Source organism: Euleptes europaea, chromosome 11, assembly GCF_029931775.1.
Source record: "Euleptes europaea isolate rEulEur1 chromosome 11, rEulEur1.hap1, whole genome shotgun sequence".
Taxonomy (NCBI): Eukaryota; Metazoa; Chordata; class Lepidosauria; order Squamata; family Sphaerodactylidae; genus Euleptes; species Euleptes europaea.
This window is the reverse complement of record NC_079322.1, coordinates 62,358,328-62,383,478: the sequence shown is the minus strand read 5'-3', so window position 1 is coordinate 62,383,478 and position 25,151 is coordinate 62,358,328. Positions and strand designations below refer to the sequence as shown.

The 25,151-nt window shown below is 44.6% G+C and overlaps 1 protein-coding gene across 1 annotated transcript in view; it reads left to right on the top strand.

Annotated features, from left to right (window-relative positions):
* The window catches only part of ITGB1 (integrin subunit beta 1), a 47,582-nt gene that overhangs the window by 8,642 nt on the left and 13,789 nt on the right, over positions 1–25,151 (top strand). Inside the window, exons 2-9 of the mRNA XM_056857233.1 lie at positions 7,218–7,287; positions 8,359–8,444; positions 14,739–14,961; positions 18,178–18,348; positions 19,821–20,059; positions 21,901–22,059; positions 22,548–22,643; positions 24,591–24,680. Of these exons, the coding sequence (XP_056713211.1) occupies positions 14,850–14,961; positions 18,178–18,348; positions 19,821–20,059; positions 21,901–22,059; positions 22,548–22,643; positions 24,591–24,680 (867 nt within the window). The 5' untranslated portion in view covers positions 7,218–7,287; positions 8,359–8,444; positions 14,739–14,849. The remainder of the gene's footprint in view (positions 1–7,217; positions 7,288–8,358; positions 8,445–14,738; positions 14,962–18,177; positions 18,349–19,820; positions 20,060–21,900; positions 22,060–22,547; positions 22,644–24,590; positions 24,681–25,151) is intronic.

The window sequence follows — 25,151 nt, the reverse complement described above, 5'->3', positions numbered from 1 at the left end:
ATTTTTCTATATAGATTATCATACATGCTTGGTTTTGCAGTTCTCAAAACTGAATTTGAGTCTGCAGAGATAACATGCCTCTTCTTCACAGCAAAAATGTTATAAAATAAACATACAGAGTTGAGAAAAAGACCTTAATCCTATTGCTCCTTTGCAAACCTATGTACGCAGAATCAACCCCTTACTTCTTAAGTGCAAAGTTTCAAGAAGTTCAATGAATAGAAGTTGATTGGAGTGAAATAGATCTGCACAAGGAGCTAGGTGTGAGAAGGCAGGGGCAAGCCATTAAAATCATGAAACCTTTTGAGCAGAATTCTCCACAAATCTTGGGATCTTTGTATGTATAGCCTGAGGCTTATCATATTATTCTCTCTCTGGAGGAGAAAACCTATAATGGCAGCAGGCTGTAAAAGGGATCCAGTTTGGGAATATGTTAATGAAGTTCCTCTATGTATGGGTAAGGCAGGTATGTACCGTATATACTCGCGTATAAGCCGAGTTTTTCAGCCCCAAAAATGGGCTGAAAAAGCCGGCCTCGGCTTATACGCGGGTCAATACGGGAGGGAGGAGGGAGAGGGGAAACTTACCGCCGCTTCCTGCCGCCTGGAGCGGCCTGGGGCAGCCTCCTGCAGCCGCAGGAAGGCTGCCCAAGGCCCCCCCCGCCCCCGCCGACATTTTTCCCGGGCGGGAGGGGCCTTGGGCAGCCATCCTGCGGCTGCAGGAGGCTGCCCAAGGCCCCACCCCCGCCGCCATTTTTCCTGGGCGGGAGGGGCCTTGGGCAGCCATCCTGCGGCTGCAGGAGGCTGCCCAAGGCCCCCCCCCGCCCCGCCGCCATTTTTCCCGGGCGGGAGGGGCCTTGGGCAGCCATCCTGCGACTGCAGGAGGCTGCCCAAGGCCCCCCCCGCCCCCGCCGCCATTTTTTTTCGGGCGGGAGGGGCCTTGGGCAGCCATCCTGCGGCTGCAGGATGGCTGCCCCGGCCCTTCCCGCCCCCCGCCGCCATTTTTCCCGGGCGGGAGGGGCCTGGGGCAGCCTCCTGGAGCCGCAGGAAGGCTGCTCCGGGTCCCCCTGGGCCTCGCCGCCGCTTCCTCCCGCCGGGTCGGCTTATACATGGGTATATACGGTATGCAAAATGCAACACTACAAGGAATAAATGCAAGGCCTGGTGGCCCAAATGAAACAACATAATGAGAAGTTGCTGTTCATGTAGAAAACCATGATTTAAATCTTGTCTTACTGACTAGTGATTTAAATTGTGAAAATCTAGTCTTACTGACTAGTGATTTAAGTAGTCACTTAAATTGTTTCGATTTAAATCAAATCTACCCTGATTGTGGTGCTGTCTCTGCTATGTCTCTGGTTTCTGCATAGTCCATACAGTGAAAAAAGCAGCACCTTTTGACCTTTAAAAGGACAAAATAAATAGCATCGTGATGATGAGTCAGAGAAAACTCCTTCAACTCTACAGCGTGTTTCTATTAGTTATGAGGTGAAAAACCTGTGCTTGTTCCATGGGGCTTTCTTCTTTTAATTTTTTTAAAATCTCTTGATGGAATTTGTATTAGTTGGAAAGGCAGAGAAGGTAAGCGAGGGTGCCTTGCTTGCCCAGGGACAGTCCCTTGTTATACTCAGCAAACAATTTAAACCAAGGCCGTGTTTACTGTACATTAAGAAAATTATGATTTTGTGCAGAGCTCATCCAAATTCTGCAATGACAGCTGAATTCTGTGCCTTTCATAAATTATACAAACTCGGGCAATATGCCTTGTTTCTTGTTTCTGAGAGCGGTGGTTAAGAGCGGTGGTTTGGAGTAGTGGAGTCTGATCTGGTGAACTGGATTTGTTTCCCCACTCTTCCACATGAAGCCAGCAGGATGACCTTGGGCTAGTCACAGCTCTCTTAGAGCTCTCTCAGCCCCACCTACCTCACAGGGTGTCTGTTGTGGGGAGGGGAAGGGAAGGTGACTGTAAGCCAGTTTGATTCTTCCTTAAGTGGTAGAGAAAGTCGGCATAAAAAAACCCAACTTTTCTTCTATTAAAATGTATTTCTGTTAAGTTGTGGGGAAGGGCAAGAAGTAATAACGGGCTGAAAACATGTCCTCTAGCTACTAGAAATGTTGTTTAGTAAGTTCTTTGGTCTCCCACACTCTTTCAAGTTATTTTTGCAACCGTTAGGGCACTGGTTCCCAACCGGGGGTCCGTGGACCCCCAGGGGTCCGCGAGAACTAAATTAAGGTCCGTGAAACAAAGTTATAAACCCATAAAACATTAATATTTTCAATAAAACATTCTCTGTTATAAAAATATATATTCAAATATTATTCTAAGTTTAATGTTTAACTAACAGTTATGATTAAAGTTTATTTTCAAATTCTCGGAATTTTTATTTTGAACCTTGGGGTCCCTGCACCGAACAAAAAAGTCCTAGTGGTCCCTGGTCAAAAAAAGGTTGGGAACCACTGCGTTAGGGGCTAGAAACTTGATTGTATAATAGCCCTAGGCAAATTTTCTTTTTTTTAGGGGCCACCAGGAAATAAAATCAGCAGGAAATAGTCATCAGGAAATAAAGCAAGGACTTTCAAAATTGGCTAGCAGCTTCAAGATGCCAAAAAAAATAAAAAAAAAATGGAAGGGAATTGGAACATCCTGGCTGAGGTTGTCTCCAGAATATCCCCCGTTTCACTGGTGTTAAATAGTTTTACGATGGTTTGAAAAGGAAGCCTCCATTGGGCTGTGCGTTCAGAAGATGACAGCTATTTAAACGATAAGAATGTGAAAATGGTTTTTAAAATGTGTATTGCTGACATGGCATCTTTGAACTCTTTTGATACTCAGTGGCAGAGAACACCTAGTAATTTAGTGATATATTTGGGTGGGGACATCAGAAGCCAGAGAGCTAAAGGAAATGGCAAACTTCCTTTTTCCGCAGAGAGACATGGCACTGCCTATAATGGGCAAATATTTCTTTTTTTCCACCTTTACCTCGAGTGGATATGCTTCTTTAGAACAATTCCATAGTGAGCCATCCCAAGTAAAATCTAGTCTGTCCCTGAAACAATTTACCTATCATTTATATGGCTTAAATTGCACTGTTGTCTTCTATCAATATTACGTTTTCACAGGATAATCTGAGTACTGTTTCCAGATTAGTTTGTAAGAACAAAGTAGCTAAGGTAGTTTGTTTAAATTCCTCTTTATTTTCCCCACAGTAAGAGTGTAATTGATTTTCTCTGTGGTATGGCTTCTTTTCATGATCGCTGGCATGTTTTTTTCCTAAGAAAAAGCACATCCACCTTTCGTGAGGGCTAAACTGTTCTGTAGCAGCAGTGCTGTGTAACAAATACACATAAACTGGAAAAGAAACACTTACATACTAAACAAAATTGATTTTTTTTGTGGCTAAACATGGGTTTAAAATTACACACTCCTGAATACCTCTTCTAGGACGGGATGTTGATAGAAATAGCAGTGGCGCACAGATTACTGTAAGCAACCAAATTTTTTGATAGAAACTGTAATAGCAGTTTTCGCTGCTGAATTAGTGTAATGCAGGGGTCCCCAACATGGTGCCTGTGGGCACCATGGCACCTTCCAACAACTTTCATGGCACCCACCAAATGTTTTTAGAAAGTGCGTGGTTCTGATTGGCTGGGCAGTTAAAAATAACATTCTGTCAGTGGCAGCTGTGAACAGTGTTGGTTTTATTCTCTCTTTCCTAGTTTATTATATAAATTACCCCCATTCTTCCATGCATTTGGGTTTTGTCTGAGTGTGTGGCTGTGCCTCCTGAGGCAGCCATTTAGTGATGGGTACCACCTCCCAAGGTAGCCATTTTGTGATTGTGCCTGCCTCCTTCTGTCAGAATTCGAAAGATTTAAAAGGCTGTAAAAGGTTGGGGACCCCTGCTATAATGTGATTGTTTGAGAGGAGGTGATGCTCATTAGAAGTGGAGAAGTTAGATTCTTGAATAACCCAGATTATCTAAGCAGATAATTATAATAGCCCTATTAGAATTATATAGAAACATGGAGCTGGAAGGGACCTCAAGGGTCATCTATCCCAATCTCCTGCACAACGCAGGAAATTCATAACTACCTCCCCACTTCCCCCAGTGACCCCTGCTCTATGCCCAAAGTAAGGAAAAAACTCGAGGATCCCTAGCCAGACTGGTCTAGAGGAAAATTCTTTCCTGATCCCAGAGTGGCAATCAGCATTAACCCTGTAAGAAAGGGCCACAAGAGCCGAGCACTGACTCATCCCTTCCTGCCCTCCCTCTCATGATCTCCCTAAGTTCACAGAATCATAATTGCTGTCAGATGGCCATCTACCCTTTGCTTAAAACCCTCCAAAGAAGGACAGCCCACTACCTGTAGAGGAAGCCTTCCCACTGAGGAACCACGTTTAGCCAAAAACGCTTTTGATTTAATTTCAACCCGTTGGTTCTGGTCCAACCTTCTGGGGCAACAGAAAACCACTCCACTCCACTCCCTTTATGACAGTCCTTCAGATACTTGCGTATGGCTATCATGTCCCCTCTCAGTCATCTCCAGGCTAAACATACTAAGTTTCTTCAACCTTTCCTCATAGGACTTGGTCTCCAGACCACTCACCATCTTTGTTGGCCTCCTCTGGACACATTCCAGCTTGTCTACATCCTTCTTAAACAGCGATGCCTGAAAATGAACACAGTACTCCAAGTGAGGTCTAACCAGAACAGAGTAAAGTGACACCATCGCTTTTCGTGATCTGGACACTACTGTTGATGCAGCCCAAAATTGCATTTACCTTTTTAGCTACTGCATCACACTGATGACTCATGTTCCGTATATGGTCTACTAAGATTCCTAGATCCTTTTCACATGTACTACTGCCAAGACAAGTCTCCCCCATTCTATAATTATGCATTTGATTTTTTCCTACCTAAGTGCAGAACTTTACATTTATCTCTGTTGAAATTCGTTTTGTTAGTTTTAGCCCAGTTTTCTAGCCTGTATCTTGACTCCACCTTCTACTGTATTTGCTACCCCTCCCAATTTAGTTTCATCTGCAAATTTAATGAGCATCCCCTCTATTCCTTCATCCAAGTTCATTCACTCATTCATATCACCATCCAATGCTGCAGTAAGCGTTTGTGAACCTACTTGGAAAAGAAGCAGAACTAAGTGAGCTGGTCATAAATTCAGGCGTAATACTTCGAGAATCAGGGGAAAGCCTGCATCAATCCAAGGTGATTGTACATATGTTGTTAAAACTTTGATAATGGCTTTGTTTCTTGGTTTGTTTGTTTTTCAAGGGAGAGGGAGAAGTGTGTATGCCTTTCTGTGATTTTGAAAGGTCAGGATAAAAACATATTAGATGTATAAGGTTGGTACTCATGACCTTGGTTGTGATTTGATTTATTTTTCTGGCTCCACCTATGCATATAGAATGGAAGCCCTCGTAGTTCATCAAATAGTGATTGCTTTCTGTTGTCAGTGACCCTGCATTAGTCCAAAACCCAAGGGACATGGTGGGGCATATTATCTTTGCTCGAGTCGACCTCTATAAGAAAGGTGAGGAACTATTCAAGTACAGTAACACTCTTTTTTTCTTTAAAAAAAAAACAACTCTTTCCACAAGTGGCTTGTGAATGTGATCTAGGGAGCCGTGCTTGTATGGGAATCGATGTTCATATGGCTGGTGGTATGAAGCTTTATAGAGGTCTTTCAGATGCCACAGTAATCCTGCAAGGCAGATGAGTGTTATCCCTGTACTTCAGTGAGTGTGAGAAAGGAGAATAGCTTGTCTGCTAGGCCACCTGGTGAGTTCCTAGAAGTGGTGAGATTCAATCTGTGGCTGTTGTGATTGTACTTCTAGATTGTACCACTTCCCTAGATCACGTGCATACGCAGTTAGTATGGAAGTAGTGAGTCAGAATTATGTGGTACAGGTGTGCTGTAGTGATTAGAGTGTTATGGCACTCTATGGCTTTCGTTTCTGAGGAGTTCTGCATGCCATGGACAGACAGACATCTCACTTTATTGTTCTAGATCAAAGTTTCTTAAACTGTTGTCAGTGACCCTGCATTAGTCCAAAACCCAAGGGACATGGTGGGGCATATTATCTTTGCTCGAGTCGACCTCTATAAGAAACGTGAGGAAAGGTGACTGAATATGGGGGTTGCGAAAAATTTGGCAATAGTAAAAGGTTCTTAACGCGCAACAACCAGTAAATGTTTGATTTGTATACCTATTTTCTATACCTATATACCTGGGGCCGCATAAAAATTTCTCGGTCGAAAAGGGGTCATGAGTGGAAAAAGTTTAAGAAGTCCTGTTCTAGATTACAGCTGCCAAAATTGGTTTGCAAGTGCCATACGCTGGATTAAAGCATCATTCCAGTTTGACACAGGCTCAGGTTTTCTGCCATTTCCCTCCCACACACACACACACATACACTGTATAATCTCATCTTGAAGGTGAGAGCATGAAGAAGTAATTGCAAAAATGGCTGTTTCAAATAAGCAACAGAAGGAAGAGCCTGGCTTGCTGTTCTCTTTATGCTTCTGGCTCTTGTCTGAAGGGAGGGTAAAGATTTATCCTCGGAGAGATGCATGTTTCTCCAAGTATGAACAGAACACTTGTAGGGAGTGTGAATTTCCCTGTTCTGGATGAGAGCTATGGAACTGTGAGGAGAAACGTAAATTGCTCATGTTTTTCCTCTCCCTCTTTACAGTATTCCAAGTGTGTCTCTGTTTTCTAAAAGCATGCTTGACTGAGAGAAAGTGAGATCTCTTGAGTCAAGTGGAAGCCCACCCTGGTATCAGCTCAGTGTACATCATTCAAAATACATTCAAAGTTGTATTCATATACACAGTCATCCAAATCAAGCTGCTAGACACATTGTGTAAACAGGTCACTGTGTGTGTATACGATGTCATGCCCTGTTTCCTATGTCAATTACAGATTTTGCTTTCAAGAGAATCCTAAAAACAAACAAACAGAATGAGCACTGAGTTTATAAGGTACTCCAAAAGTTGTTCTGTTCATACTGTCAGTTTTTAAAAGTCCATTATAAAAACAATCACATGATTTTTACAGCACATTTGGGAGAGCTGTGTGGTCAGAGTGTTGTCTGAAGTGCATCTGGGAGCCCATATTGACTATATCACTGGTACTTATGAGAAAACAAGAGGTGGTATAACCAACTGGTTCAATTAATTTTGCCTTTTTTTCCCCCAGGCAAAGTTCAAGTTGTTCATCTGGGCTGGATTATTACATTGCTTGATAGTCTGTGGATTTGCCCAACAAGGTAAATTGAAGAGTTCTTGTTGCTATGGGTTTGTGGAGTGTTGGTACTGTGCAGTGCTGGTACAGATAATATCTGTATGAACACATGAAGCTGCCTTATACTGAATCAGACCCTTGGTCCATCAAAGTCCGTATTGTCTAATCAGACCGGCAGCGGCTCTCCAGGGTCACAGGTAGAGGTCTTTCACATCACCTACTTGCCTAGTCCCTTTAACTAGAGATGCCAGGGATTGAACCTGGGACCTTCTGCATGCCAAGCAGATGCTCTACTGTTGAGCCACAGCCCCTCCCCTAGGGTTGCTGTGCTGGTGTTGAATGACTCATGAACAAAGATGGGGGGGCTACGCTGATCTGCATTGTTCTTGAAGCCAGCATGGTGTAGTCGTTAAGAGCGGTGGTTTGGAGCTGTAGACTCTGATCTGGAGAACCAGATTTGATTCCCCACTCCTCCACTTGAGAAAGTCAGCTTATAAAAACCAACTCTTCTAGGGGAGTGGACATGTTCATGGAGAAGAGGGGTATTCATGGCTACTAGTTAAAATGGATACTAGTCATGATGCATACCTATTCTCTCCATGGAGCATGCCAAATATATTAGGTGCTGTGGAACACAGGCAGGATGGTGCTGCTGCAGTTGTCTTGTTTGTGGGCTTCCTAGAGGCATGTGATTGGCCACTGTGTGAACAGACTGCTGGACTTGATGGACCTTGGTCTGATCCAGCATGGCTTTTCTTATGTTCTTCTTGTTGTTGCCCTTCCCTGCCCTAGCACTGACATTGGTGCGGGAGCCTTTTAAACAGAAGAGGGTAAGAGGAGGAGTTAGTGCCCAGAAGGGTTTGAGCTGAACCGTGTGCGATAACGCTAGTTTTCCTAACATGGTAGCCAGCTTGAACCTGTAGTTCTCTTCTGTGTGGAGTGACCTTAGCTCAGTTGTGAATTTGCAACTGAACTGGATTTTGCAAGCACTCCCAGTGATTAGTTTACCTAGACAGGATGTTTACTAAACTCAAATAAGCTATGCATTACTATGTATTGTTGCTATTAAAGTTAACTTTTATGTACTGTCTTACAGGTGGCAACAATTGTATAAAAGTTAATGCAAAATCATGTGCTGACTGCATACAAGCTGGACCAAATTGTGGATGGTGCAAAAATATAGTATGTATTTACTTCTAAATGTTTTATGTTGCTATTTTCTGTTACATTATGTATGTACCCATGCTTATGTAGGCAAAATGTACCGTATTTTCCGGCGTATAAGACGACTGGGCGTATAAGATGACCCCCAACTTTTCAAGCTAAAATATAGAGTTTGGGATATACTCGCCGTATAAGACTACCCTCTCCCATAATACTAGAAGGCGGGGACATCTACTCAAGCTGGAGGGGGAAGAGATTCAAAACAGAAGTTTTTTTTTTTCACACAACGCACAGTTAAATGGTGGCCGGGTTCTGAGCCGAGAGCAAGGCGAGTGGGTAGAAGTGCCCGAAGAGAAACTGAGGCACGCTGGGAAGTGTAGTTCGCACTCTGCCCCGGCCGGGTTCTGAGCCCAGAGCGAGGCGAGTGGGTAGAAGCGCCCGTAGAGAAACCGCCTCTAACAGTCGCAGCCGGGCAGATGATCACCCGTGCAAATCTCCTGCCCCAAAGAGTTTCTCTGACCCCATAGGGGAGGGGCCATGGCTCAATGGCAGAGCACCCGCTCAGCGAGCAGAAGGTCCCACCCCTATGGTGTCAGAGAAACTCTTTGCGGCAGGAGATTTGCACGGGTGATCATCCGCCCGGCTGCGACTGCTAGAGGCGGTTTCTCTACGGCAGGGGTGGGGAACCTTTTTTCTGCCAAGGGCCATTTGCATATTTATCACATCATTCGGGGGCCATACCAATGCCATACCGGTTGTAGATCTCCCAGCGGGGGGTGGGGGGTCGGGGGGGGGTCGACACTAGGGAGGTTTTTGGGAAGAAAGAAAGAAAGAAAGAAAGAAAGAAAGAAAGAAAGAAAGAAAGAAAGAAAGAAAGAAAGAAAGGCCATTTATGCATGGGAGGTTTTGCCTTGGATTTGCTGCTCTCTAGATGCACATTTTTCCCATTTGAATTCTCAAAACTCTGCATGGGATTTATTGTTGAGTTTTGAGAATTCAGATCGGGAAAATGTGCATCTAGTCTATAGAGTGGCAAATCCAAGGCAAAACCTCCCATGCATAAATGGCAGAAGGAAGGAAGGAGAGAGGGAGGGAGAAAGAGAGGGAAAGAAAGAAAGAGAGAGAGAGAGAGAGAGAGAGAGAGAGAGATGGATGGGGGAGAAAGAAAAGGACAGAGTGTGACAGACCAAGAAAAAGAGGGAGAAAGAAAGGGAGAGAAAGGAGTGACAGAAAAAGGAAGAAAAGAGAGAAAAGCCTTCACACACACACACACACACACACACCTGGCGGCGCGCGCAACCCCGCGCAACTGAACTTCAACTTTCCCGCCTCCCCACCCCACCCCCAGAGTGATTAATCAGCTCCCGGGAGCGGCTGGCTTCTTCTTCTACCCCCCCCTCGCCGCCTGTCAGCTGTTGAGTGGCAAAAGGGAGGGGGGAAGAAGGGAAGAAGCCAAGCAGCTCCCGGCGGCGGAGCATCCGCACGGGAGGCGATTAGTCAACTCTGGGGGCGGGGTAGGGAGGCGGGAAGGGTGAAGCCCGGTTGCGCACGCCGCCACGGCGTGCAGGAACAGCTGAGGCAGTGAAAGGGTTTTTTGAAGTGTGCCGCGATGTTCCTGCACACTGCGGCTGTAGGGGCAGCCTTGGGGGAAGCGTCTTTCTCCCTCCCCCCACCACTCGGAAGGAACCTGGGACCTTCTGCAAGCGGGTGCGTGCATGTGTGTGTGCGCGTGCAGGGGAGGAGCCGAGAAGGAACATGGAATCCTTCCCGGTTCCCCCCCTCCCCTGCGCGCGCGCGCACACACACACACACACAGACACGCACCTGCTTGCAAAAGGTCCTAGGTTCCTTCCCGGTCCCCCCTCCCCGCAAACACAGAGGCACGCACCGGCTTACAAAAGGTCCCAGGTTAGTTCCCGGTTCATGCCCCTCCCCCGTACACACACAAAGGCACCCACCCGCTTGCAGAAGGTCCCAGGTTCCTTCCTGCATGAACCCGGCCACGCACACAGGGGCCCACTAAGCCGGCGGCGCAGCCAGCATGCAGGCTGGCGAGGCCCCGGAGGCCCGAGTCTCAACCCCGCCTCAGCATTCTCCAGTCCGGCTCGGAATTCAGCACCCGCCCTCATACATCCGGCGTATAAGACGACCCCCGACTTTTGAGAGGATTTTCCGGGGTTAAAAAGTCGTCTTATACGCCGGAAAATACGGTAGTTTAGCACCTTTCCTTACGCTGATAAATTAGCTGTAACTGAAAAATGGAAGCTGTAGGGGCTGTTTGACATGAAGTGTTGAGGTGGATCTGAGCTGTGATTTTGACAAGGTGGTTTAAAATCAGTCAAGGTGGATTTCAAATCCAATTTTTACTACAGTCTTTTCTGTTGCCAGACTGTGGAAGATCCCCCACCCTGTGGGTTAGAACCTAAATTAATTTATTAGGGAGTTTGCGTAGGGAAAGAAAGAAGCTAAAGCTCATAGGCAGCCCTTTTGCTAGGTTGCTCCTTGGTGCCTGTGGTGGTATGTTTTGTATTGCTATTGAAATAGTCCTTCCCTCATGTCCCCAGACTGCAATTAAGATTAAAAGTAGTGGTGAGCAAGATCAAAATCTAAAAGCAGTTTCCCATCTGCTGCTTGCCAGTGTGGTATAGTGGTTAGGAGCAATGGACTCTAATCCGGTGAACTGGGTTTGTTTCCCCACTCCTACACATGAAGCCTGCTGGGTGACCTTGGGATAGTCACACACTCTCAGCCCCACCTACCTCACAGGGTGTCTGTTGTGGGGAGGGAAGGTGATTGTAAGCTGTAAGCTGGTTTGATACTTCCTGAAGTGGTAGAGAAAGTTGGCATATAAAAACCAACTCTTCTTGCATTGCAAACAAGATCAGCTGTGAAAAAAAGCTCATGGAGCAGAAATGAGATAAGAATAAGAACCAGGATGGTGGTGGTGTTGTTTTTGTACAGTAACTGGGGATTGGTTAGGGGGATCTGATAAGCGAGAAGGGATCCTTAAATTTCACCTGACCATTATTTGTGCGATCCACCTGTTCTCTCACAGTAAGCAGAGAAGTGGCTTCATGTGCAGGAGTAGGGAAACAAATCCAGTTCACCAGGTTAGCCTCCGCCACTCATGTGGAGAAGTGGGGAATCAAACCTGGTTCTCCAGATCATAGTCCAAACCACCGCTCTTAACCACTACACCATGCTGGCTCTCCAAGTGAGTTGAGGTACAGTCTGGGACTTTTTCTTTTGCCCAGGCCAATGAGAGCCCTCTCCTCAGAATTTGAGGAGGACAATCTCTTGGTTTAGTTCTCATCTACGAAAGGAGGTTGCTAACCTCCTCAGCCTAGAAGACTAGAGAGCAAACTTGTGAATAAGGCATTTTAAAGAATGGTGCAAGCCACCTTGATTGTACACGGCCCACTTGGGAGCTACTTAAGTCTCTGATATATGTATAAATGGCTACTAAGACCTACATTCACCAAGCAAGTTTAACTTGAGAGGTGAAACGTTCCCTCACCCTCTGGTTGTTAAGCTCATTTGCAAACGGAAATTCATGTCTTCCTTCCATGGAGTCCGCCATCATTTCTTTCCTCTAACTCATCTGAAGAAGCGCTCTCTACATTCTCGCTAGGCTATTAAAGAGTGTGCTGGCACGGTGCTTCAGTTACTCTCTTGCTTCCCCTCCCTTTTACTTTTTCCAGCTGGAAACAATTGGAAGTGTCTGTTGGCTGTTGCAGGCTGTATCCATATATAGCCTGATTCACACTGTGGTTCTTCATGCGATTCCATATTTGGGGGGACACACACATGTTAATGCAACAAGTAGCCAGTTTGCACGTGTAAAATGGCCCACAGTCACTGCGAGTGACATACATGGGCTATGAGGATAATTCACAGTGGGTAGCCGTGTTAGTCTGTCTGCATATGGGCTATGAGGACTGTTCTCTCTATGACATTATAAGAATCATGAGCCAGATATTAGAAGCAGCTACCCCAAGCTACCCAGAAGCAACTGTTAGCCGTAATCAGTAAAGTAGATCAATAGCTAAATATCATATTAAAAATCAGGGCTTATTTAAGAGGATGATGAATTACCTATACAATTAAATTCTTTAGAATTAGCTCACTTCCTCTGCCAATTATCAAGGCTATTAGGATTGTGTGTCTCTTATTCTCTCTCACCCTATATTCTGTCATAGTTATTTAAAAACCATTCCACTCTGGAGTCTGTCTGGATTTAATTATATTCTCCGGTGACATTAGTAACTTTAGATGCAGACAGAGCAGGTGGGCGGGGAAGCAGTGGAGTTTATGTGCATTTTAAATCCAATTTAAAAGTCTTAATTTCAGTGTTTAGTTCTTGGGTCTAGTTTTCACTAAGGTGGTTAACCGGCATCTAGGCTGTACCATTTCAAGCTGCAGGTGGGGTCGCACATGACTGAATATTCTTTCAAAAAAAAAAAAAAAAACCCCAAGTAAAACACTAGAATTTTGAGTGGTAGCTTCAAAACTTGTTCCTGACAATTAGACTTCTATATGGAGGAGAATTCGACCATGTAAACACCACCAGGCATGGGTTTACACCTCATCAAGAGCTAGATCATAGACTGAGATCATAAGAACATAAGAAAGGCCATGCTGGATCAGACCAAGGCCCTTCAAGTCCAGCAGTCTGTCACACAGTGGCCAACCACATGCCTCTAGGAAGCCTACAAACAAGACAACTGCAGCACCATTGTCCTGCCTGTGTTCCAAAGCACCTAATATAATAGGCATGCTCCTCTGATTCTGGAGAGAATAGGTATGCATCATGACTAGTAGCCATGAATACCCCTCTCCTCCATGAACATGTCCACTCCCCTCTTGAAGCCTTCCAAGTTGGCAATCATCACCACATCCTAGGGCAGGGATTTCCACAATGTAACTATGCATTGTGTGAAGATCATTCTTACCTTTGCACCAGTAAGACGTCACAGTGGGAGGAGGAGAAACCCAAAGCTTTGCTTTGTCATATAATTGTTGTTTCTTATTAATATCAACTGCTCCTTTCCCCTTGTTGTTGCAAAGAAAGCAAGAGAACTGGTTTGCATGGGGTGTATCCGAACTGACAAACTATGGTTTATTTTCCCTGCAAACATATATATCCATAGTGGAAATAAACTACTTGTTGGAATCTTAGGTTGCAGAGAAGGTGCAAACCATCGTTTGCTTGTCTGGGCATAACGGCAGTTGCATGTGGGTCAGATATAATTGGGGGATGTACAATCCTGAGTATCCCCTGGCCTCATTCACACAGCTGCAAACCGTGGCTTGTTATTTCTGAACCGATGAATGTGTGAACCAGCCCACGAACAGCTCTCATTGTCACTGTTGCATTGTTTTCAGCAATTTACAGCCATCTCTATTAGTATGAAAGAAATTAGGTATGACGGTTTTGACGCTATGGCTGTTTTTTGGACTTTATACACACAGCACCAAATACGGACTATGATACTGTGGTCATTAAAACCAGCCTGACTTCTTGTTCCCTCCAAAATCAAGATTTTAAAAACATTTATTATATTGTTCTTCTCTCCCTGAAATTGTAAATATGTACATTCTTTAGTATCTCCCAAGCCTGACAAATGTTTGTAAAATCTTAAGAACAGAATTCCAAGGTCATGGGCTTAGCCGGTGCTTGTTAGAGAAGACTGTTTTCAACTTACTTTCTGTTTTACAATATTTTTTATTTATTTTTCGCTTATATGCTGCTTTTTAGTTGTGTGTGTGTGTGTGTAAAGTGCCTTCAAGTCGCAGCCGACTTATGGCGACCCCTTTTGAGGTTTTCATGGCAAGAGACTAACAGAGGTGGTTTGCCAGTGCCTTCCTCTGCACAGCAACCCTGGTATTCCTTGGTGGTCTCCCATACAAATACTAACCAGGGCCGACCCTGCTTAGCTTCTGAGATCTGACGAGATCAGGCTAGCCTGGGCCATCCAGGTCAGGGCTTTTTAGTTAGCAGTCATCAAAGTGTTATAGATATTGTAAGGTTGTCATTTCTAATTATTAAACAGTGAAATAGTTCAATGGTCACTAATATACAGCAGGACATTAAAAAATGTTGCTTCACTGGTGAAAATATCAATATACTAAACTAAGTTTTTTTCAATTCAGCATTAAATCCAGCAGTACATGCATTTTAAATGCTAAAATAGTTGTTGTTTTTAAAAATAGGGCAGGTCTGGCTTTTTAGGCTATCATACTGCTTTTTATGGTAAATGATGTCTGCTGTGAGTATACAACCTTGAACCTATCCTTCTTCATTTTTATTAGACCTTCCTTCAAGAAGGGGAATCTACTTCAGCGCGATGTGATGACTTAGACGTTTTAAAAAGTAAGGGCTGCCCTCCAGAGGAAATAGAAAATCCCAGAGGCTCTCAGCAGATGCTCAAAAACAAGGAAGTAACAAATCGTGTCAAAGGAACTGCTGAGACGCTCAAGGTGGAAAACATTACTCAGATACAACCTCAGCAAGTGTCATTAAAGCTACGGATAGGTAAGGATGGAAGTTATAATGGTGGGGGTCATTACCTTGGGGGGTTGTTTTCTCTTTTGCTTCCACTGATAAAAAGTAACTGCTTTCAAGATCTCTTAAAAATAAAGCATAGGCAGGGAAAGTGAAGACTCTGTAAGGCAAGTTAAGTTTCTGTGATTGCTAGGACTTCTCTGCCATTTTGATGCTGTGCCTTGTGGTTTTCAGCTTGCGTTTTGATCTCTTTGGTACATTGCCTTTTAGAAAGGCAACTCAATTGGTTTGTAAATAAATAGGCTTACTGGCATGTGAATACTTAAAACACAAAAGACCCAGCTTCATAAAATATGCTATGAGATAATTCCTGGAATGTTAGGACTTAATTGAAAAAAATAGTATAAGTTTCAAACTAATGGTTAATGAGGGGTGGAAGAGGCTATAAAATTTCTACTGCAAATATTTTGCTACCGCTGAAAAGAAACGAGGGAATGTATCTGCGTTGTGTATTATTAACTTCCATACATCAAAAGTGAGATCTGGTCTGCCCCGTCTTTGGCCATGGAGAAGGGTGAGGGGTTTTCAAACTTTCAGGGAGGCTTTAATGTGGAGCAGTGTTCATAAATCCGATTCATATGCTTTTGTCTATAAGTTGTGTAGAACTTTCCCTTGAGTTTTGGCAGTCTCAGTGCTACAAAATAAAGGGCAACAAAGCAGAGCTGAACCAGGACTTTGCAATTGAAGCTAGTAAAGGGGAAACCGCTTGGGAGTGAGTGTGGAAAGGCAGAAAAGGCACGCTGACTAAAATTAGCCTTTTTGTTGCTTCCGTAGTTTCAACTCTAAGCCAAGAGTTTAAATCCATTTTCCAGTCTGTCTGTGCCGGAGCTTCCTTACAAGAAAAGAAAAGGAGGCAGAAACAGAGGGGTAAAGCCCCAGAAATGTTGTACAATGTTGTTAGGAAGGCAAAATGAGAGTGTGGGAAATTGACTCTCAACAGAATTTAAATATTCTCAGTGAATGATCTGATCCTCTGTACACACATTCTTTTAAAGAAATGTGCTGTTTTCGCAGCATGTTTTGTGGTGGCGGCTTTCTTTTTTTGCCATAATTAACTTGCAAGAGAAAAAGTGAGTGTTCATGAGGCTTCGTTTAGCATTGCATTATCTGCTTGTAGATTTTTCATGTGTGCAGCTGTGCCTTAAGATTACTGGAATTTGAAGCTATGAAAAATTAGCAAGTAAAGGCTATCTCGGATGAAGATAGTGAAATAGGAGATGGAAACAGAGGGTTGTTCAAAAATTGTAGAGCCTGAGGCAGGCTTGGAGTTTAACTACTGAAAGCAATAAGCGCTGAGAGATGTCTGACTCTGACTTAGAATAGTTAAGCAACACTGCTAAATTTTGTTAAGAGTCATGGGTGCTAAAGTCATTTTTCAAATGAAAAGCAGGGAAATGTAACTTTATTCCTCAAGTGATCACTGTTGTTCATTTCAGCGCAGCTTGTGGGTGGTACAGTTTACTGGAATGTGACAGTATAACCACTGCCAGCCTTGAATTCTTTCAGTGTGGTTCTTCACCTGTACTTAACTTGTTGCATCTAACTGTAACTTTTAAAAGTACCGTATATACTCGCGTATAAGCCGAGTTTTTCAGCCCAAAAAAAGGGCTGAAAAAAGCCAACTCGGCTTATACGCGGGTCAATACGGTAGGCAAGGGGAGGGGGGAGGAGGGATAGAGGGAGGGGGAACTTACTGCCGCTGCCGCCGCCATCCCGCACGCCTTCTCTGCGGCCTGGGAGAGGCCTGCAGGACCTGCCTGAGTGCAGGCAGGCCCCGCCGCCCCCCCGCTGCCCCCCCCGCGCCTTCTCTGCGTCCTGGGAGAGGCCTGCAGGGCCTGCCTGCACGCTGGCAGGCCCCCCCGCCCCCCCCGCCGCTCCCCCCCCCGCGCCTTCTCTGCGGCCTGGGAGAGGCCTGCAGGGCCTGCCTGCGTGCAGACAGGCCCCGCCGCCCCCCCCCCGCCGCCTTCCCCGCCGCCCCCCCCCCCCCCGCGCCTTCTCTGCGGCCTGGGAGAGGCCTGCAGGGCCTGCCTGAGTGCAGGCAGGCCCCGCCGCCCCCCCCCCCGCCGCCCCCCCCCCCGCGCCTTCTCTGCGTCCTGGGAGAGGCCTGCAGGGCCTGCCTGCGCTCAGGCAGGGCCCCGCTGCCGCCTCCGGCCTGCATGCCTTCCCTGCCGCCACCTCCAGCTGATCAGCAGGCCTCGTCCTCCCGGTGAGTAAGGGGTTCAGGGGCTCTTCTCCCTCCCCCCTAGGGTGGCACTGGGGTCAGGGTGGGTGTGGAGGGCCCGGGAGGGGGTGGCACTGGGGTCGGGGTGGGTCTGGAGGGCCCGGGAGGCCGGGTGGGAGGGCGACCTGGGGCAGGGGCATTGTGTAAGCCGTCCCTCGGCTTATACACGGGTGCCTAATTTTTCCCCATTTTTGGTGTAAAATTAAGCACCTCGGCTTATACGCGGGTCGGCTTATACGTGAGTATATACGGTATAGATATGGTTGTCTGAAAGCTCATTTTTCTGTTCTGCACAGGCTTTGCCTTTAGGGAGTTTAGATTATGGGATATGGAAGCAAACCCTCAATTAAACAATTTTGCGGGCTACCAAGATAATCAGCATAAGAGCATATACAAGTCTAATCCATGATATGAAACTTGTAAAGAACAAAATTGGAAATGTCAATTACTCATTTGTGCTTTTTGTGCCATTTCTAGGTACTACCGAGAGGATTCAGTCAGGCAAAAAACAGGGGAGGAGAGAAGTCTAAGAAAAGAGCAGAAGGGAGGAGGGAAATCTAAGAAAAGAATGGAAGAGATTTTAAAAAAAATTTTTTAGAGTTTGTCTTATTGTTGAAGTCAAAACAAAGTAACGCTAGTATTGAGTGAATCGGATCAATGAACATCCTACATTCTATATTTGAAGAATATAGTTATGTTTAATTAAAATTTTACCCCAGTTTATCAATAGCTTGAGTTTGTGCGCTTTTGTCTCTGTGACTGATGTCACTGCTGGTCAGCCTTCCAGTAGTACAATTTTAATGGAAATCTGAGACTCATTCTAGTGGCTGTTTGGTTTTTTACTTCACACTGTTGTTTTATTCCTAATTTATGGGTGGAGGAGTCCGTCACATTAAGCCCATGTATAGTTTTAGCTTCTTTACTGTTTACCAAATGAATGTTTAAAATCTTTTTTTTTTAATTAGGGGAACCACAGACCTTTTCATTAAAATTTAAGAGGGCTGAAGATTACCCTATAGATCTGTATTACCTTATGGATCTCTCCTACTCCATGAAAGATGACTTGGAGAACGTAAAAAGTCTTGGAACTGCTCTGATGAGTAAAATGAAGAATATTACTTCAGATTTTCAGATTGGTAAGGATCTTATTTGTGCACATGAGAAAGCGGGAGAACTTGCTTTTCTACCCACGTGGTTCACCTGTTACATCAGTAAAAGAATAAAGAGAATATGCAGTGTGCTCACAAATACAATGTGTGCTTATAAATGGACAGAACAATGTTCTGTATATGAAAGAGAACCCATACTTTTTATGGCAAACATTTGTCCTTAAAATATTCTAGTTGGAAAATAGAATAGGACATTATAAACATTTGATTGTTGAAGCTGTTATATCAGTAAGTGAATTTTGAGCAAGGATTATCATAGGTCTTTGTTGAGAGCCATATATGGGTTCTGCGCAGAAGCATCTGCAGAATGTTCTAGAGCAGGGCTGTCAAGCATAAGGCCCGAGGGCCAGATCCAGCCCCTTGAGAGCTCTTATCCGGCCCGCAAGCCAGCTGAGGCAGCCACCACCCCAGATCTGGGCTGGCGAGGCATGGCCCGGCCAAGTGACATTTCTGTCATGTCCAGCCCTTGTAACAATTGAATTTGACACACCTGTTCTAGAGTCTTAACCAAGGAACTGAAATTCTTTCCATCGAGAGAAAAGTTGCCACTTTTGTGCGTGCCTCAGACAGAGGACCAAACAACTTGCTATGGAATCTTTCAGTTCAGAATTCTAGTGAGTACCTTGTGGGCTGAGATTCTGTATTTATGTTGTGAAGGTGCAGAATTCTGAGGGTCTCATGTTCAGTGCACGAGCCCTGTGGCGCAGAGTGTTAAGCTGCAGTACTGCAGTGAAAAGCTCTGCTCACAACCTGAGTTTGATCCCGATGGAAGTTGGTTTCAGGTAGCCGGCTCAAGGTTGACTCAGCCTTCCATCCTTCCGAGGTCGGTAAAATGAGTACCCAGCTTGCTGGGGGTAAAGGGAAGATGACTGGGGAAGGCACTGGCAAACCACCCCATAAATATAGTCTGCCTAGGAAACGTCGGGATGTGACGTCAACCCATGGGTCAGGAATGACCCGGTGCTTGCACAGGGGACCTTTACCTTTTACCTTGTTCAGTGCAAGGGGGAAAGCAAATGTATAAAGGTGGCAAAACTTGGATAACATTTTTTGAGCAGAACTTTTTTTAAAAAATTTTTTGACTGTGCACTTCTTTGGCTTACAGCATTTCCTTTTCACCTAACATTTCAGTCCTTGCTTAGGGATAAGGAAAACAGACACCTTCACAGTTGCTGAAGTAAAGTGTCTGATCTTTCAAAAAAATAGGTGGCAGAGTTCTGCAGCAGCCCTTTTTTGAGATGGCCTCCTATATTTTATGAAATTTCTCCTTTCTCCCAATGTCCCACTTCTTACCAGTTTGTGAAAATCCTCCTATATTTTCTAGGTAAAGGGAAAAAATATCTCTGGGAAGAATTCCCCAGGAACCATAGGGCTTCCTGGTGCTTTGAGTAACATGTAACACGATAGTTGTCTACACCATTTCCTTTTCTTTCTCTTAGGTTTTGGTTCTTTTGTGGAAAAAACTGTAATGCCTTACATTAGTACCACACCAGCCAAACTCAAGAACCCATGCACGGGTGATCTTAACTGCACAAGTCCTTTTAGCTACAAAAATGTGCTCAACCTTACTGGCAATGGAACCGAATTCAATAAACTTGTAGGCAAACAACACATTTCTGGCAATTTGGATTCTCCTGAAGGTGGATTTGATGCGATAATGCAAGTCGCTGTTTGTGGTGTAAGTACACTTCAATTTCTTTTGCATATTACTGTAAGTATGTCTGGCATGTGTCCCTGTATTTTGTCGTTCAATTTATACGTGTATAACATATCGTATTGCCATAGAAAAAGTATTAATTTGACACCAAGAGGATAAATTCTGAGGGGGGAAATGTCTGGGGAGAGGTGTGTATCTAAGGCATTCCCTATACATCACACTTAAATCTTGACCCTGAAAGGGAAAAGGTTAACTTTTACATCAAAACAAAGATTTGGAAAGTGGGGAAATTCACTACCCTATACATTTGTTTTCATTGTTTTTGCTGATGTGAGCAAGACTTGATTAAATTTACCTTTTTGTAATATACATGTATATAAGTCTGACTCAGCTTTCTTATCCCAAAGAAAAATGTGTAAGGGCTGCCAAGCATCGAGATATACCTTTCTGGGGGGTTTTCTATTTAGTTCCACGTTGCTTTTGGTCTGGGTGCTGATTTTCTGTTTAGTTCTCATTAGCTTTAGAAAAACCCACCTTTTTATGAGTCATTTCAAGTTCTGCTAGCAGTATACTCCCTGAGTATCTGGCTCATGTTTCCTTATGTTCCAGACACAACACATTTTGATAAAGGTAGAGTGTGCAACACTCTAGAGAGCGTCTGATCTTAATATCATGGTGGCTAATGCCAGAATAAAATCTGCAGATAACATTGGACAGTCAAGTAGAAGAGGATCCCTACCTCACCATCTTATTTTAACATATTTTTTGTTGAAATTTCCAACTGCAGAAGTCCAAAAGCCATGTCTGTATGTTCCTTAACCTCATTCAGTCATGCTGGTAACACCTGCCTCCTAGTACAATAAGAAGCCTCAGCACAGAATGCTTGTACACCAGCTTTTGGAACTGCTTCCCACATTAACATTTTAAGCCTTAAAAAATACTGTTTCAAGACTCCACCATCTCTGTATCACCAAGAGGTGGTGATGAGAGAAGAGCATCTGTGTGTGACAGAAAGAAAAATTATATTTAATTCTGAATGTGGCCCTAGAATGCAGATGAAAATATCCACAGTATAGGGCCATGAACAGAGAAGGGACGTCTTGAAAATTTGGGGGGGGGGGGACTTTTAAAAATTCTTAACTTATGGGGGGGAACTGAGATTGTATGCTGCTGTGTTATGACATTGTTGCTTATCAACCACATAAATAGGTGATTGGGTATAGGAAATGGAGGAGGAGGTGTTGCTAGATTAGCAAGCCAGGCAGGCAAGTAAGGAAGGAAATAGATGGCATGGCGAGCAAGAGGGGTGGGGAGGGTGAGAGAAATGTGCTGCTGGGTGAGTGGCTGCCAAGGCAGTGAGGAAGGATGCAGCATAAGCAAATAAGTCAGACAGCAGTGGTGGTAGGCAGAAGGGAAGGGCAGCAGGAGGAGTAGGAGTAGGTGGCAGAACAAGGTTATAGGAGGGAGTAGCGACCAATGAGGAGCCAGTGTGGTGTAGTGGTTAAGAGTGGTGGACTCTAATCTAGAGAACCGGGTTCGATTCCCCACTCTTCCACAAGCAGCCTGCTGGGTGACCTTGGGCCAGTCACAGTTCTCTCAGAACTCTCTCAGCCCACACGGAAGCAGGCAATGGCAAACCACCTCCAAACGTCTCTTGCCTTGAAAACTGTATGGGGTCGCCATAAGTCAGCTGTGACTTAACAGCACACACACACAGGAACCAGTGGGAATTCCCCTCCCTTGCTGGTCCCTGCATGTGTGGGGATATGAACGTTTACTGATCCGGTCATTTTCGATTTGTCTTGCTGCCTTGAGCTTGTCTGTACTGCACCTTTAAAAACTTTACAAAAATTCTTCCTAAGGAAAAAATTGGATGGCGAAAGGACGTCACTCGATTGTTGGTGTTTTCCACGGATGCTGGATTCCATTTTGCTGGAGATGGGAAGCTTGGAGGAATTGTTCTACCCAATGATGGACAATGCCATTTAGATAACAATATGTACACAATGAGCCATTATTATGTAAGCATGTTCAGTGGTGCTTTTGTGAGTTGGCTTATACAAATATAAAGCCTAAAAGTATATAATAAACAAAGATGGGGTTAGGTGAAACCGAAGTAGCTGTTGAGGCCAACTCCAGCATAACTCTTTCCATCTAGGGAAGAATGCTGAGAGAGGAAGAAGCAAACTTACTTAGTATCTTTGAAGGTTTTTAAATGAAGGTTGGTGAATTACAAGACCTAGCTAGTTAGCAAAGCTGGAATTTGATCTGGGGATATTGAAAGTCACTAGTTAGCCATTAAGTTCACTTTTCTTAAGAGTATACTGATCTTAAGTCTAAGGTAGGGGTAGCAGAAGAATAACTGGGGTGCTTATTTTTAAGTCACTTTGGGATTTATTTCTATATAGTAAGTTAAGGGGAAAACATTGCAAGAGATTTTTAGTATGTAATAAAACCTAGCATAATAATACAGTTGTTTGCTTAATATCATCTAATCCTCCTTCTACAGGATTATCCCTCCATTGCTCATCTTGTTCAGAAACTAAGTGACAATAATATACAGATAATTTTTGCTGTAACCCAAGAATTTCAGCCAGTTTACAAGGTAAAGATCAATTTATTTATTTATTTATATAATACACACACACACACACACACACACACACACGTGTTTTCATTTATACCCTGCATTTCTCTGGCATGGGAACTCAAAGTAGCTGACATTGTTTTCCTCACCTCCATTTTATTTATTTACAGAATGTATACCCCACCTTAATGTCCTCATCAGGGCCACCAAGAGGGGTAACATTAAAAAAAACACATTTTAAAGACCATTAAAAGCAAACAAAAATACATCATTAAAACTATTGAAACCAAGACTAAAATACACATACAAAAATATAAAAATAACAATTAAAACATTGGGCGGGGGAATCACTGAGGGAAAGCCAGATGAAACAAAAAAGTCTTCTCCCGCTGGTGGAAGACACCAACAGAAGAGAACAGACAAGTCTACCAGGGGAGAGAGTCCCAGAGTTTTGGCGTCACAACTGAGAAGGCCCTCCCCCAGGTTTCAGTCTGCCTAGTTCGAAGGCAGGGGCACCCAAGCAAGGCCTCAGAAGATGACCGTAGTGGTTGGGTAGGTTTCTAAGGGCATAGGTGGTCCTTCAGGTATGCTGATCCTGAGCCTTATAGGGCCTTAAAGGTCAACCACAGCACCTTGAATTATGCCTGGAAACAAATTCAGAGCCAGTGTAGGTTAGCGAAGATTGCAGTGATGTGGTCCCTACAACCCATTTCAGTCAACTTCCTGGCTGCAGCATTCTGCACCAGCTGAAGTTTCTGTACGCTTTTTGACGGCCCCCAAATTGAATATATTGCAGTAATCGCATCTAGATGTAACCAGGGCATGCACCACCATGGCCTTTTCTGCTCGGGAAAGGCTGCAGCTGGCTAACCAGTCAAAGCTGATAAAAGGCACTCCTGGCCACAGCTGCCACCTGTTTAACCGGTAGTACGTCTGGGTCCAAAATCATCCCCAAACTACAGACCTCTTCCAGAATGGGTGGCGCAACTCCCGGGCCAGACCTTCCACTCACCAGTTGCACGTCCATCTTGTCAGGATTAAGCTTCAGTTTATTAGCCTCCATTCACATGAAAACCGCCTCCAGGCAGAGGTTCAGGAATTCCCCAGCCTCCCTGGAATCAGTCAGAAGCACCAGAGAGAACATCGAATCATAGAGTTGGAAGGGGCCAGACGGGCCATCTAGTCCAACCCCCTGCTTAATGCAGGATCAGCCTAAAGCAACCCTGACAAGTGCTTGTCCAGCCTCTGCTTAAAGACTGCCGATGAGGGGTGGCTCACCACCTCCCTAGGTAGCTGGTTCCACTGTCGAACAACTCTTACTGTAAAAACAAATTTCCTAATATTCAGCCAGTACTTCCCCACCCGCAATTTAAACCCATTGCGAGTCCTGTCCTCTGCTGCCAACAGGAACTCCCTGCCCTCCTCTAAGGGACAGTCCTTCAAATATATAAAGAGAGCTGAGTGTCATCCGCATATTGGTGACAATCTATCCCATATTTTATCCTCGTAACAACCCTTTGAGGGAGGTTAGGCAGAGACTAACCAGCAAGCTTCCATGGCAGAGCGAGGATTCATACCTGGATTTCCCACATCGTAGTCTGACACTAATCACTACACCCTGTTGACTCTCTTTACTACACCCTGTTGACTCTCTTTACATGCCCTTTATATGTAGCCAGTTGTAACCTTGGAACTATTTCATAAGAGAGCTTTTGCAGTACAGTAGAACACCACTTTTTATGCGAAAGTTCTTGCTATCCAGATTCACAGTTTCCCCAATATGGATCCATGTATTTGAAGACCTGTCTAAATTATTTAGCACTCGTTCAGCCAAAACTGGATACGATCGGGATTAACCTGTAGCCACTCAAATAAGATAATCTATCCTTTAACTCTTCAATTGCTCAAATGTGGCTGTTTTAAAATATTACTCAATTTCCATTTTTTTAAAATTCCTATTCAAAGGAGCTGAAGAATTTGATTCCAAAATCCGCGGTGGGAACGCTGTCTTCAAACTCCAGTAACGTGATCCAACTGATTATTGATGCGTACAATGTAAGTCTATTTGAGTAAGTTGCTTTCATTTCCCCCTCAAGCCAACAAGAGTTCACAAAGAGGAAAATCTGTATCTCGTTGTCACTGAATGCTAGTGCCAGTAAAGATCGTAGAGCTAGATTACTCCTGAGGGTATTTACAAGCCTGAGATCATGGGCTGGAAACAGACTATAACCAACCCTGAGAGAAAGTGAGTGCGAGGTGCTTCTTGCCGCGCTCTGTCTGGCAGAGCTAGTGGTGAATCCTGAGGGTCTGGTAAGGAGGAGCTGTGTTCTGAGACAGTGAGCTTGTTGGTTAGACTTGCTGCAGAGCCAAACGAAGGCTCCCGTTGTGCCTCTGCGAAGGTCTCCAGCAGCAAAACGGTGGATCTGTGGCGGTGCCGGAGGTCTCTTCCCAGGCACACAGAGCCTGCGCCTCATCTGGGCTGCTGACTGTTGTGCTATCATCGAGCTGTTTGCGTTTTGTGTACGT